This window comes from Equus przewalskii, chromosome 2, assembly GCF_037783145.1.
Source record: "Equus przewalskii isolate Varuska chromosome 2, EquPr2, whole genome shotgun sequence".
Lineage (NCBI taxonomy): Eukaryota > Metazoa > Chordata > Mammalia > Perissodactyla > Equidae > Equus > Equus przewalskii.
The window spans coordinates 71,276,000-71,290,851 of NC_091832.1; the positions used below are offsets into that span (position 1 = coordinate 71,276,000).

At 38.8% G+C, this 14,852-nt stretch overlaps 1 protein-coding gene across 10 annotated transcripts in view; it reads left to right on the plus strand.

Moving 5' to 3' along the window:
- The window catches only part of MARCHF1 (membrane associated ring-CH-type finger 1), a 755,838-nt gene that overhangs the window by 666,928 nt on the left and 74,058 nt on the right, over window positions 1–14,852 (plus strand). For 6 of the 10 annotated variants that reach the window (XM_070608408.1, XM_070608432.1, XM_070608418.1 and 3 more), the window contains 2 exons: window positions 7,497–7,576; window positions 7,854–8,618. In XM_070608408.1, coding sequence (XP_070464509.1) covers window positions 7,497–7,576; window positions 7,854–8,618 — 845 coding nt within the window. The remainder of the gene's footprint in view (window positions 1–7,496; window positions 7,577–7,853; window positions 8,619–14,852) is intronic. The other 4 variants (XM_070608438.1, XM_070608450.1, XM_070608440.1 and 1 more) reach the window with 1 other exon arrangement.

The window sequence follows — 14,852 nt, forward strand, 5'->3', positions numbered from 1 at the left end:
CTTATCTTTCACACACTCACAAAGGCACAAGAAGACATCTGGATTTCCTTACCCCACACCAGGCTGGGGGGATGGGAGAACTGGCTCAGATCCACCTGCCTCAGTCACCTCTACCCTACCTCACAGGTGCGATGTTAGGCAGTGCCCTTACCTACTGAGAAGCTGACCTGAAAGACATGCAGTCTTTCCAGGGATGGGAAGAACAAGCATCATGCTTTTTGTTTCCCCACATGCATATCCTTGTGAGCCATCCACGTTCCCTGCCCTGCCCCTACACCCTCTCCTCAAACCACTTTCAACCCAAGATCATAAATGGGGAGAGAAGACGCTGGAATTCATGCTTTGCTCTTCTCTTCCAGTCCTGCTTTTCAGCAACAGCTAGTAGTAAGAAGAGGGTGATTCTTCTCTCAGTATCTTGTAAATTTCCTTTAAGTTATACCCCTTATCTCTCTGCACTGTAGGTTGTAAAACTATGAGCAGAAGTCCAAGATCTCTTCTAGATATATAAAAGTGAGATTTGGGAAATTAGAAAACACCTTTCTCTCTCAAAATTATCAAGCTTTCAAGAATATTATCACTGGAGTTTCAGAAAAAATATCTAATATGCAATTTGGAGTGGGATGGTGTCCCCTTTGACCTAAGCCAGTGCTTCTTAACTTTGGATGCACATTGAGTCCCTGGGGCAACTTTTAAGAATTTTGATGGTCAGGTCTTGCACCCTGAGTCCCATTCCTCAGAGATTCTGGAATCAGGTCCCTGGAGCAGAGGTTTTTTTTTTTTTTTTTTAACTTCCCTAGTGATTCTAATTTTTAGGCAAGATTAAGAATCATTGACTGAAGGCTGTTATGTATTTTTTCTCTGAATGAGGGGATACTATTGAGTGCTTTGGTGAGGGAGAAAACATGATTTCCTGGGAATGAATAAAGGAATTCTAATATTTCTAGATTAGTGTCCTGTTACAACTCTTGGACACTCTACAAAGCAGTTATCTGATTAATGATTTCATGTTATCCTCCTAACAATTCTTTATGTAGATGTCATGTTGACTACATGTAGTTGAAGGAGGGAAATGGAGCTCAGAGAGGCTAAATAAGAAGTGACTTTGGGTCCAGCCCCGTGGTGAAGTGGTTAAGTTTGTGCACTCCACTTTGGTAGCCTGGGATTCGCCAGATTGGATCCTGGGCGCAGACCTACACACCGCTCATCAAACCATGCTGTGGCAGCATCCCACAGAAGAACTAGAATGACCTACAACTAAGATATACAACTATGTACTCCAGCTTTGGGGAGAAAAAAGAAAAAAGAGGAAGATGGGCAGCAGATGTTAGCTCAGGGCCAATCTTCCTCACTAAAAAGCATACTTTAAAAAAAAACAACGAAGAAATGACTTTATCACAAATATTGAAGGAAAAAAACCCACAAATCTTGATTCTTGATATTAATAGTTGTCATTTATGACATCATCATTAATATGATTAAAAAGTTATTTTCCTCTTTATTAAAGATTTTAAATATTACAGAAATGTATAACCTGAAAAATAAAGGTTTCTCATAATCCTGCCTCACAAAGATGATCACTACTAATTGTTGGGTGTATACTCCTCCAAAGGTGTCCTATTCATATGATAACTAATACATCATGGAAGCATTATTTACCCAAAAGAGATTGTACTATATGCAATTTTGAAACTTGACTTTTCACTCAAAAATATATTACACAAATGTGTGTGTATGAGTTTGTGTGTGCATGCATGTGGTATATCTCATTATTTTTAATGGCTTATGTATTTCATTGTAAATAACTAAATATCTGAGTTATTTCCAATTTCTTGCTATTACAAACAACGCTATAATGAACATTCTTGTTATGATGAACATATCTTTGGGCAATTGTGCAAGTATTTTAACAAAATTGATTCCCATGAGTAGAATTTCTCACTTGAACAGCATAGACATTTTCTATTTTAATAGGTTAGCAACTGCCCTCCAAATAAGTTGTGCCAATTTACAATTACTTCAACAATGTATGGCAATGCTTGGTTTCCTCAACCTCAGGTACTCTGAGTATTATCAATCTTTTTTAAATGTGCTGATCTGGTAAGTAAAAAGAAATACCATTGGCAACTGAATTTGCATTTATTTGCATTTTATTGAGATTGAGCATCTTTTTACACATGGTTTTTGGTCATGGTAACTCCTTCTCTGTGAACTACTTTTCTGTGTTTTACTCCTTTTTCTCTAAGATCAATCAACTTTTCTCTCTTGATTTGTAAAAGACCTCTCAATACTAAAGAAATTAGCTATTTGGCTATCATATATATTATGAAATATGGCATTATTTATGACTTTGACTTTTGTGTGAGGTTGTGTTGGTGTGTGAGTCTATATGTTTCTTTTTTATAAATTAGAAGTTTTTACTTTTTTGTTATGCTTATCTGTCTCTTTCTATATTAATTTTTTGTTTGCTATCACCCTAAGAAGGGGATTTCCTTCCACAATATTATAAACATGTTTAGTTATGGTTCCTTCTCATACATTTATGGTTTATTTTACTATATTTAAGCCTTTCACCCACATAAACTTTACTGTAAGCAATAAGAAAAAGATCCAGCTTTACATTTTTTGAAATGACTAGTCATTTTTCCCCATGCTATTTATTTAATAACCTAGCCTTTTTCCACTTATTTGAAATGCAACTTTCTTATGTACTAAGGTATAGAAAGAGAGATGATAGATAGATAGACAGATAACAGATTGATAGATAATAGTGTAGGGGAGGAAGACAAATCCTTTATCCGGTGGGTCCTTCTGGCCAGGCTACAAATTAAATTGGCATGAGACAGAATAACAGGAGAAAATCAAATAAAGCTTTATAACATGTGTACATGGGAGAGACTCAGGAAAACTGAGTAACTTGCCAAAATGGCTGAGCTGCCACCTTAAATACCATCTTTAGCTAAAGATAAAGGAGGATGTTGGGAGTAGTGGTTTGGAGCTTCAAGGGAGAGGAAGGCAATTTACATGGAAATTGAAAAGCAAATGTTTGGTAAGCAGAACTTTGATAAGAATGGGCTTAGCAAGGATCCTCACAGTCTACCATACCCAGAGTTATCTATGGTGATGTCCTGTCCTGGGGACAGGGCTTTTATATTAAGTTCTTTTAGATAATTAGGGGGAAGGTCAAAGTTTCTTTCAGAGTCTTTTGTTCTTAAAAATAATCAAGCCAAAGAGACACATTTTGAGGTGGCCAATTCTGATTCCCTACAATAGATTTCTATTCTAATGATGTGTTTGTCCTATGCCATCCACATATTCTTCTAATTCCTGAAGATTCATGCTATGTTTTGATATCCAGTAAAAGTACTGTAGCCCCGGTCCCACTTAGCTTTTGTTAAAGAATTTTCCTATATGTTTCCCTGTGTTACTTCTTTCACCTGATCTTTCAAATAATTTTTATCATATTTAAAAATAAAACAACTGACTTGGATTGTATTGCTTAGCCTATCCGTTTTCTTGATCCCCTCTGTATCCTGGATATATTGAATCTTAATTCTTCTCCCTGCGTTCAGTCAGTCCTGGATCTTTCAATTCTCAGCTGCCAAAGTAAGCTTTCTAGTGCCCATATTTAATCATTTCCATTTGTTGCTGAATATCTGCCAACAACTTTCCATTCATTTGAGCATATAACCCAAGTATTTCAATGTGGCATACAGGTCCTCTGTCTACTCCTTTCTCCTGACTTTGTATCACTTCTTATTTCACTCAATACCTTCCCTCCAATCATTACAAAACCTTCTATGCTTCCCATAGTACTCTACATTCTCTCTCCTCTGTGCTCTTGCACATCCTTCTCCCTGTCTGGATTGCCCTCTTCTACTTTGCTCACACTCATCCTTTCTAGGTCAGGTGTCATCTCCTCCGGGACACTTACTTTAACTCTCTGCTCCATTCTGCATTAGGTGCCCTTCCTTCATCAGATCTCCCATTAGGAGACTCTATCAGGATATACTAGACTGCATTAAAATTGCCTGTTCATTTACATCCCTTCTCCACTGAATGAGAAGCCCCTTCAGGATGCCATCTGTTCCTTTATTCCCAGAACTCACCACAGTATCTACTACATAATAGACCCTTAATTCATGTTTGCTGAGCAAATGAATCAAAAGTGACACAAGCTAGGGTTAGTTTCCTATCAATCAGCTGCTCAAATAGATTCCAGTCAATTTAGATACTGTCTAAGTTGGATGCAGGTAGTTTTTCCGAGAGGTCATCCTGGGAAGCACTACAGGCATGGGAAAAGTAAGACAGAAAAAGGGGAATGCCAGTAAAGGGTGTGTTGATGAGCTAGTGACAGCTGAGTCTTGATCCAGCTCTGGACATTTTGAGACCCTCTGGACAGCACCTCAGAACTGCCCCTCAGGAGAATGGAAAAAATAGAGCATTTATTGACTGATTCCAATCCAAGAGTTTTCCCCAGGGGTTTTAACTTGTCCCACATTCCCAGGTTATGCCAGTGTGCAGCTAAGCAAAAGTATGTAGTACCAGAAAAGACCCAGGGCAGAGAACCCAAGAAGTACAGGTGCTCCAAGTGGGAAGCAATCAGCATGCAAGTGAACTCAGAATAGGACCAAGGGGACAGTGTGGGCATTACAGCATCTGCTTATAGTAACGTACCAGCAAACTGAACATGTATAAACTAATATTGGTTGTGAGTCATATGAAGACTCTTGATGGGCAACAAGGAATGATTTCTATTCCTTTCACAGTACTTAAGGGTTGTAGACATAAACACTACTTGATCAGTGTCATGGTGGACCGAAAAACTCTTCAAAGGGAAGGTGCACATTTTTTAATGTTCTGTGTTATTATTCACTAATAAATCAGTAGAACATACATTTGCTCAGACCTGTGGGATGATAAAATTTGTTTTATGATGATTATATCTATTTCAACATCTTTGCCTGTACAGCTTCATAGAACTGGTTTCAACACATCGAGTAGCACATCCATCATAATGGATATCCATTATCATGCTCAACACTTTATGGTTCACATTCATAATAATATCATCAGTGATTTGAGGTCTCTTTGGGCTGTATTGCTTTTTTTTTAAAAGAGAATGAGTAGTGAACTTCACACATGGCTTTTACTCAGTGTCTGCTGTATGCAGAACTCCCTACTAGTCTCAGTGATGTACGTGGGATAAGTGGTGGAAAATCTAACAAAACTTACCGCTTACTGCTTAGAGTACAGAAGTGCTTATATTTTACAAAAATTGCTTATATACTTGTTCAATGGATGCAGAGATGAAGTTGATTTAAAATTTTAAAAATCTTGAAATAAGTGAATTTTGATACAACTATTAAAGAAGATAATCAAACATAGACTGGTATTCAAAGATGATGTTCAAAGATTTTAAAAATACACACTGTTCATGGATAGAAAAGACTGAGAAAATTATAAGTGAGAAGTGTGCAGATGTAAATCAGTCTATTGGAGCTTGTTGAGAATGCCATCCTTCTCTCTTGGCCCACTGTTTCCTCTGCCTAGAATATTTTTAATCACTTCTTTAATAACTCCTACTTGCCTTTTAAGATTAGCTGAAGTGTCACTTGCTTTATTAGTTTCCTATGAATACTGTGGCAAATGACCTCAAAATCTGTTGGCTTAAAACAATGCAACTTAAAAAAAAAGAAAAAGAAAAACAGCATAACTTTATTCCCTTATAGTTCTGGAGGTCAGAAGTCAAACATGGATCTCACAGAACTAAAATCAGAATGTTGGCAGGCTACATTCCTTCTGGAAACTCTAGAGGAGAGCCCATTCCCTAGCCTTTTCCCGCTTCTAGATGCCTCCTGCATTTCTTGGTCAGGGCCCCCTGGCTTTTTCTTCAAAGTCGGAAGGGTAGAATCTTCCTTCCTCTCTGACCTCTGCTCCCATCCTTCCATCTTTTCTCTCTGACCCTAACTCTACAGCCTCCCTCTTATAAGGATCCTTATAATTACATTGAGCCCACCAACGTAGTCCAAGACAAATCTCCCCACGTCAAGATCCTTAACTAAATCATATCTGCAAAGTCCCTTTTGTTGCATAAGGAAACATATTCACAAATTCCTGGGATTAAGATGTTGACCTCTCGGGGAGGGAGGTGAGTATTATTCAGCCTACCATGCCTCCTCTTGAAAGTTTTTCTGATCTCTTGAGTTAGAATCAGTTTCTCTTTCTCTGGATCCTACAATTGTCTTTCTATATCTCTAATACAGGAAGTTTTAAAACTACTTTGAAATTTGGAGTTCATCTTTCTACCTGTACTGTTCTTTTCTTGGTGGCAGAATTGTGTATTTTTTCTGTGCAGTCAGACTGGCCTGAATCTGGAGCTAGGACTCCCTGGGCCTCCTCCTGTGTAAGGGAAGAGAACTGGTTTGCCAGGTGGATAAAAGAACAGATGGAGGAGCAAGATTCCTCATCTCTGCTCTAACACTTGCTCGTAAGGAGCAGCACCAATTTCTCAGTTTCCTCATCTATAACACGGAAAAAATTATAATATTTACCACATACATTTCTTGTATTAATGAGTGAACATATAAAAATTACTTAAACAGTGATTGGCACATAATATTCACTCAAAACTGTTAGTTATTGTTACTTCCCACTTGTCAGATTATTAAAGATTTAAAGAGACAATAGATAAAGCCACAGCACAATGCCTGGCACGCAGTAAATTCTCAATACCTTCTAGCTTTTGACTTATCATCATCATCTGTATTAAATACAACAGGTTAAAGACGTCAAATAGAGTCAAGAAAATGCTGTGTTTCAAACGTAGGAGTTTAGTGAAATGTTCTCGACTTTGTGCTAACAATCTGAATTATTTCAGGCTCGTTTATTCTCAGGCTCAGTATGGTCACAGAGTTAAAAGATGTGAGAGATCAATAATGTTGCAATGGATAAATTTTATTGGTTTCAATGATGAAATAATAATAACTTCAGGCTTTTAAACATTACAAAGTGTTTTCAAATATATTCTCTCATGGGGACTTATGTGACATAATGTTAACTCCGGGCAGTATCTAGCAGTCTAATGGTGATTTGATTATTTAGGCTTCTCAGATTACTATCACCCTTGTCACAAAACAGCCTTTATGTTCTTTATTTCATAGGCTATCCGTGTGTTACCCACTTGTTTCCAAGGCAAATTGAGCCATTCCACTCAAATGTTTACTGTAAACAGAATGGAAACTTGTGGAATCATCTTCCTCTCTCATAAATGAAGCAATAGCAAAGTGGTACAGCATCTCAGCTGTTCCAAGTTCCTCAAAATAGTTTTACTTTTGCAAAACGAACCCTCTAACTTCCTATATTCTGTGAGCTGCTTTATGAGCAACATGACCGGCAGCCACGTTTGTTGTAATTTTTTAAATATGTGGAAAAAAAGCAAGATATCGACCATGTATTACCTTAACCAAGATGCCAAATTATCTAACTTGTTTCTCCAGGCAAGCAGCCCAACAACAGGGACAGCTCCCAGGAGCCAGTCAAGGTTGTCTGTCTGTCCATCCACTCAGGACATCTGCAGGTAAGTGCTCAGCAAATGATCCTATTCAAAGATCTTTAGAACAGTGTTTTGTATTCTTGTTTTACATTCTGAGACTGTGTGGCTCTTGCTTCTGCCTTACATTGTCCATTAATTTATGCTGGCTTGATTTTATTTTTCCTTTAGTGCATTTTCTTCATTTGATCTTTATTTACCAACTTCTGGGCCATGCTATCATTTTCATCATTCTCTCTCTCTGTTTTCCCATGACTTTCCTCTCCATTCCCATTTCCCATCCTTTGCCTGCTGCTCTGTCTAGATCTGCCATCTTGCATGACATGTCAGAAGATGCATTTGAGCATTGCACCCCTGTCATGGCGCTGAGCCCTGCTAGGAAGGAGTCGGGTAAGAAATTAGTAAAACAGAGGCCTAGAAGGAGGAGAAGGGCCTCTGAGAGATATGAGCATGCAGAAGAACAAACCAAGGGGAAAAGAAATGATTTTCATCTCCAAATCTCAAGCCCCAAATGGAGTGAACTTTACACAGATTCTTCAGATTCATCTTCTGCAGATGAGAGTCATTGGATTCAGGCAAAAAGGAGGGCCCATGTTCAATTCCAAATGTCACGAAGAAGAAGGAGAAATAATCATAAACCATATGGAAACTTGGATGGATCTTCTGCTCCTAGTGGAATTGATCTGGTAGATTTGGGATCCACAGGCAAAACGCCACAAGAGCTGATTGACTGTGAGAGTTGCTCTTTAAATCTCTGCAGGGGAAAAGGCACAAGCTACCCAGAAGACAGTCTCTCCCCACCGAGAGAATCCTTTCAGATTAAGAAATCCTCAAGGAACCATGTGGAAAGCAAAGGCAGATACCACCACAGGGATCCTCAGCTCTTGCATAGTCTTAGGCAAAACGAAACAATCAAGAAGAGATTTTCAGAAGCAGATTCCAGCCCTGAAATGTTGGCAGTAACGGAAGGCGGCAAGTATGTGGATGATGCGGGGTTCCAGGTGAATAACTCTGTTCAGAAGCCTCCTGCCGCCTACGATGATGAGTCTGATAATTTAAAAGTATGCAGGTCAGTCACTGTAGAGGAAAACTTGATGCCATCCAAATATATTTCCTCCTGCCGTGAGTGAGCTGTGTGTTTGGTCCCTACCCTCAAAACATGACGTTTATTCATACTATTGTCTGATTGCATGTGAGGTGATAAAACAAGAAAAGGTGGGTTTGAGAAGAACAATGTGGAAATGTCTGTGGATTTGAAAGCTGTTCCAGAATGGAATTAGATTTCCCCTTTCCCCTTGTTTTAATTGAATAATGATTTGTCCTGGTAAAGGAACTGATAAACCAGTTGAATCTTTCACTTGTTCTAGTTAAGACAAGACTGGAGGAAATATGAGAGTGTGAAACCTTAGACTCTTCAGTGCAAATTTGGTGAACTGTTAGCACCCTGACAGAAAGATATTCAAGGCTTGGAGTTTTAAGGTCAGATTTTTGTATCAGAAAAATCTCCTCTGCAGTCAGTGCTAATTCGTTCTCCAGTTGTCTGACTCAGCAGGGTAATTCAAGACTGCAAGGACACAGAAACAGGTCACGGACGTATCAGTGGGGTGCTGGAACCTTCAGGGAAAGAGACCACATTAACTTTAGAAATAATCATGTACTAAAAGGTTTCAACATGTAGACATTTCACAGCTATAAGACTGTGTTCTTATATGTTTTACCCAACTGTATACATTTTCAAAATAACAATGTTAAAAAGAATTATAGAAATATCCACGCTAGGATGCACAAATGAGACAATTTTAAACAAAACAAATGCTTTTAAGTTTTACTATTATATTCAGTCATTTAAGTTGATTGGATTCTGTTTGGGAACAAGGGAAGTTTTTGTTGCATAATGCTTGGTTGTTTGGGCTTGTTTATATGAAAGTTGAAGTTACTTTATAAAACTGTGTGTTTCCTGTGAATCACGTGACCCAGAGAATGCTGCCTATGTCCATTCAGAGCAGGACAAGAAGGAGAATTAAGCTGTGAATTTACATAATATTAGAATGGTTTGTGTCTCTGAAAGTTTTATAAGACAGTCCTTCATTTACTCATTTATTAAAATGCTCATTCATTTATTCATTCAAGCATCTATTATGCATCAGGCTTAATTCTAGGCATTGAAATATATTGCATAAGATTTGTATAGTCTTTGACATCTTAGAGTTTATAGTCTGATGGGGACAACAGACACAAAACAAATGATTTCATGGTTAATATATAGTTACAATTGTGATAAGGATTATGAGAACATATAACAAGGAAGCTTTACCTATTCTGGGAGATCAGAGAACTCTCTTAATGAAGTGACAAGATGGCTGAGGCTCAAAGAATGACAGAAATTGATCAAGGGAAAAACAGAGAAGCGCATCCAGGCAGAGTGCCACTACATGAAGCCAGGAGGAGGGAAGGAGTTTAGCAATCCAGGGAACTGAAAGCTGGCTGTGGTGGCCAGGGTGTGGTGAGTGAGGGGGATGGGTGGTGGAGATGAGGATCAACAAGTGTTGAGGGCCATGGAAAACATGCCAAAGGATTTAAAAGAGAAACAACACCATTTGATTTACATATTAATATAAGTTTCTTGTCATCTTTTTAATATAATTTAAGTGTGACTTAGCTAGAATGTTGGGGGATGGAATAAAACACCCTTTCTAGTCTAGACTAAGAACTCCCAACTTGTACCCATCTGTTGTTATTCCCCAGATCTACTTCCAACATAATTTAATGAAAGACAGTCAAAGAAGGTAGTTGTAGACTTAATGGTAATTGGAGGAAAAAGTAATGCTTGCAGTTAGTCATAGTGTCTGGTTCTCCTAACTTAGAAACACTGCTTTGGAGGGACATTTCAAAGACAGGATATTTAACTCAGACTTCTATTAATGAAAGTGGAATCAATGGGCCTATAGTTATTCTTTCTTGCTGTGGATTATCACCAAAATACACCCACAAAGCAAATACTATGGGTAGTGTATAATACTAGATGCCGATGATAAAAAGTGACAAAAGACTTGATTCTTCCCTTAAGCATCCTATTATCTATTGGGAGAAATTGAATGCACACCTGAAAAGATAAAAAGTTCAAGATAGTTCAGAGTGAATTTAAACAGAAGAATACTGCAGGAATTTGGAGAAAGAAAAATCACTGAGAGCTGGAACAATCCGGGAATGCCTTAAGAAGTGGGATTGGGACTGAGAAAAGTAGAATTTAGATTGGCAGAGATGAATGGCTGGCACTCCAGGCACTCAAAGCAAGGGAAATACCATGAGCCCAAACGGGGATGAAGGAATGACACTGTGCACTTAAGAATTTTGTATAAACTTGTGTGACTAGGTTGGAGGATTAGCATAGATTGATAACAACTACAGTTTTTTTAAAAAAGACATCATGAAGAAAACATATATATCCCCCCAAGAGGTTTAACTCTATTCTGTGCATCCTTGTTTTCAAACTGCCTTGATGAGCCTCTTGGTGCCAAAGAGGCTGCTTCAAAACCTGAGGACAGATCAAGGGGATTGTGCTCCTTTTAGCCCATCTTCAACCAGAGAAGCTTCATGATTATCTCTTTTATATAATGAGATTCTACATAATATTCCCTTAAGAAAAAAAAGAAGATTCCACTGCAAGAAATAATACAGACAGCCTTTGCTAAATAAAATAGGCTAGATGAAGAATATTATATGCAGAGTAGTCACAGCGTCCCTGAGGGTGTACTGGGAAAGCAACTTCAAGTTAGGAGAACTAGTTGTGATATGGTAGAACTATCCCACTTTGAGGTAAGTAGGACTAGGATGATAAAGGCTAATCAAAGAGAGGAACAAACGGCATACTGGCATTCCACCAGGTGAATAGAACAATCTTAGTGCTTGGAATTGGTGAGAAGATAAAACAAAGGAGTCAAGGATGACTCCAAACCTTGGAACTTGGGAGGCAGTAAATGCTGATGTTACGGACAAAGGCAGAAGAGGTCAGAGGCAAGTTGATTTGGGAAGGATATGATGAGTTCAATGACAGGCAGGCTATCTGTAGTTAGAATGACATTTTAGGGTCAGCTGTCCAGCAGACACTATGAGACACGTCACTGAAATGCAAGAGAGCAGTCAGGGCTGGGTGTGTATAAATTTTCAAGCACTGGTGAACTACACACAGGCCAACACTAAACAACTGCGTATTTACATTTATTGTTAACATGATGTATTAGCACAGGGCAATAGCACAAAGGTATTAAAAATGAAAATCTTGTAAAGGCCAGGAGGACATGTAGATTTGGGTATCATTCTCAGGGAGGTGACCATGAGGCCTGGAAAGTGAATGACATCTCTAAAGGAGATCCTCTGTAGGAAAAAAGCCTCCAGATGGACACAGCCTGAGCACCAGGGTCCTCTGTGTAGAGGAGGAAGATGCCCCATGAGAGAAGCAGCAATTGCCTGTGAACTTGCACTCCTGCTGCTTCAGACATGCATAGGCAGGACCAGTCTCAGCCACAACCACAAAGCAGAAGAAGCTCCTAAGCCCTTCCTCCTTTTCTGTTCCTGGCACTTAGTCGCCACGTGGACACTCTACCCCCTTTCCCACCCTCATCAAAGCCTTATTCAGACAACATTTCTCTATTAGCCAATCATGACTTACAGGGAATTTAAATCATCATGCTATTGCACCCACAGTTGTGTAGTGGGAAAGGCTTTGCCTTTTTAATAGAAAAAAATTACCTTAAAAAAACATGAATTAGATCATGTTAGCCCATGCTTGAGACTTTTCAATGGCCCCTTAATTGCTCTCAGTGAAAAGTTCAAAATCTTCCACATGATTTACAAGTCATATTGCATGATCTATCTATCAGATCTGCCTTTCCAGCTTCAACGCCCATCATTAACAATGACCTGTTCATGCTGGTCTGTCTTCAGTTCGCTGAAAGAACCCAAGCCTGCCCCTTTCAGGGCCTAGAATGCCTTCACATTACCCCTTCTGCCCTTCTCTAGACTAACTTCCAGTCATTCTTTCTTGATTTAAATGTCATTTCTTTAGGGATACTTTCGTGATTCCCTAACCAACACGCAGGTCCCCTGGGAGTCACTTCCAGAGCATAATTTGTTATTACTAGCTAACGTGTAGGTATTTTTTTGATTGACTGCATGAGATTTGTTCACTGCAGTGTCCACAGTGCTTGGAATAGTGCCTGGCAGATAGCGCATACTCAACACAGTTTCTGAAGGAATAGATTTAGGGAAAATGAATTTTTCTAAAGGAATCATTCTTACTATGTGAAATCATAGCACTAAGTGGTGGATTACCTCACCTGCTATGGAGGCAACATGTAAAGAATACTCTACACCAGCAGTTCACAACCTTAGTGGACATCAGCATCCACCATAGGGCTTGTTAAAATACGGATTGCTGGATCCACCCCCAGAGTTTCTGATTCCCTTCCTCTGGAGTTGACCCTATGAATTTGCCTTTCTAAAATATTCCTAGGAGATACAGATGTTGATCTAGGGACCACATTTTGAGGACCACTGTTCTATACTACAAATTCTCCACAGGCTTTAAGTGGGAAGAGAAAAGAGAAAAAGTCATTGAAAGGATGAGTTTGGGAAGCATGATTATCGTTTTCTGTCATATTCTATTGAATGCTGACAGAAAGCATAATTAGATTCCTTTCCCATATTTTATACTGTCATACCAGTGTAGTGTGGGTTGTCTCACTAAAACCAGAGACTGACAAAGTCCCAAATTTACCAAGAACTCAGATGTCGGGGTTTGGCTATTATTTCCCTTCAAATCCACTTCCTCTTCCCAGCTACTCCCATTTCTGTCAGTGAGTCCACAGATCCCCTGAATTTCCAGTTTTTAACTACTTTTCTTCTGCATAGGATATATCCAGTCTCCAATCCAGTCCTGGCATTTCCTCCTCCAGATCCTGCTTTTGATCTTTGCCTTCTTTCTTGTTGCCAATGTCCCATTTTGGTCCCTCTCTACACTTCTGTTCTCTCTTCGCATCCACACTTTTGCCTGCTACTTGTTTGGGTCAGGACTCTTATAACAGGTTAAAATTGACGGTAATCAATTCAAATGAGCTTAAGCAAGAAAAGGATGTATTAGTCACAGAAATAGAAAATCCAGGTTTACAGATGGCTTCAGGGGCTCCAGAAATTCAAACAGTGTGGTTCTTTCACTCTCTCTGTCCTTCTCTGTGTGTTTTTCTCATTTTCCCAACTGCAGACAAGCTTTCTTTGTATAGTTGAGAAAAGAGACAGTGTGGACAGAGGTAGCTTCGGGCTTACATTTTACCAGTAGCGGCTTAACAGAAAAGGGAAATGTTCTCTGCAAGCAGTTACACATGAAATCCCAGGGATGGACTATAATTAGCCTGCCCTAGGTTATGTCCTTGAGCTAATCACTGTCACCAGGGGCTTGGACCAAGTCCTTGAGTGGGAAGGTTGGATTTAAAATGTGGCTCTTAGAAACCCCTCTAGAACCTTATGAATTGTGGAAAGGACATTTCAACAGCAAAAAGAACAGTACCAGTACCAGAAGTGAGAAAAGAATTAGGAGCAGAAAAAAAAACCCAGTACCACTCAACTATCATCAAATGCAGCTTTCCCCCTCCTAAATGTCTTTCTCTTCCTCTCCAAATGCCCATATTTAAATATGCTTCAATATTCACTTCATTTTTATCCTCTTTCATGAAGCTTTTCCAGACTACTCTGATCCACAGTGACCTTTTCTTCCTTGGAATTATCATCACCTATATAGTCAATATTACATATTTACTACTCAGTTATTCTCTAGTAGTTCACATGTGTTAGTTCTCTTTTCCCTTTAGAGTAAGTTCCTTGAATATAGGAATCATATCTTACACCTATTTTGTGCCACATCCACTACTCAGAAGAGTTCTAGCATTTAGCAATTGCTCAAACAACTTTTGGAATGGCTTTGTAATCAGTGATTGCTAAGAGAGAAGACTTGCAAAACCATGGGGACGATAATGGAAATTGGGTATTGCAGGGTAAAACAAATCAGGAAGACTGAATTCCACCAATGGTTTCTTTAAAAGAAGAAGATCCCAAAAGTAAATAATAACTCCTGTTAATGTTCTAGTTCTAGTGTGGGTTGGGTGGTGAGATTGAAGGTTTACTTTATATTGTTTTGCTATAGCCTTCAATATGCATATTCTCATTTTTTCCTTAAGAAAAATTTTTGAGGAAAAATTGGATTAGAAAATACTAAAAATAGTCTATATTTTGACTTGTTTAATTCTTGATG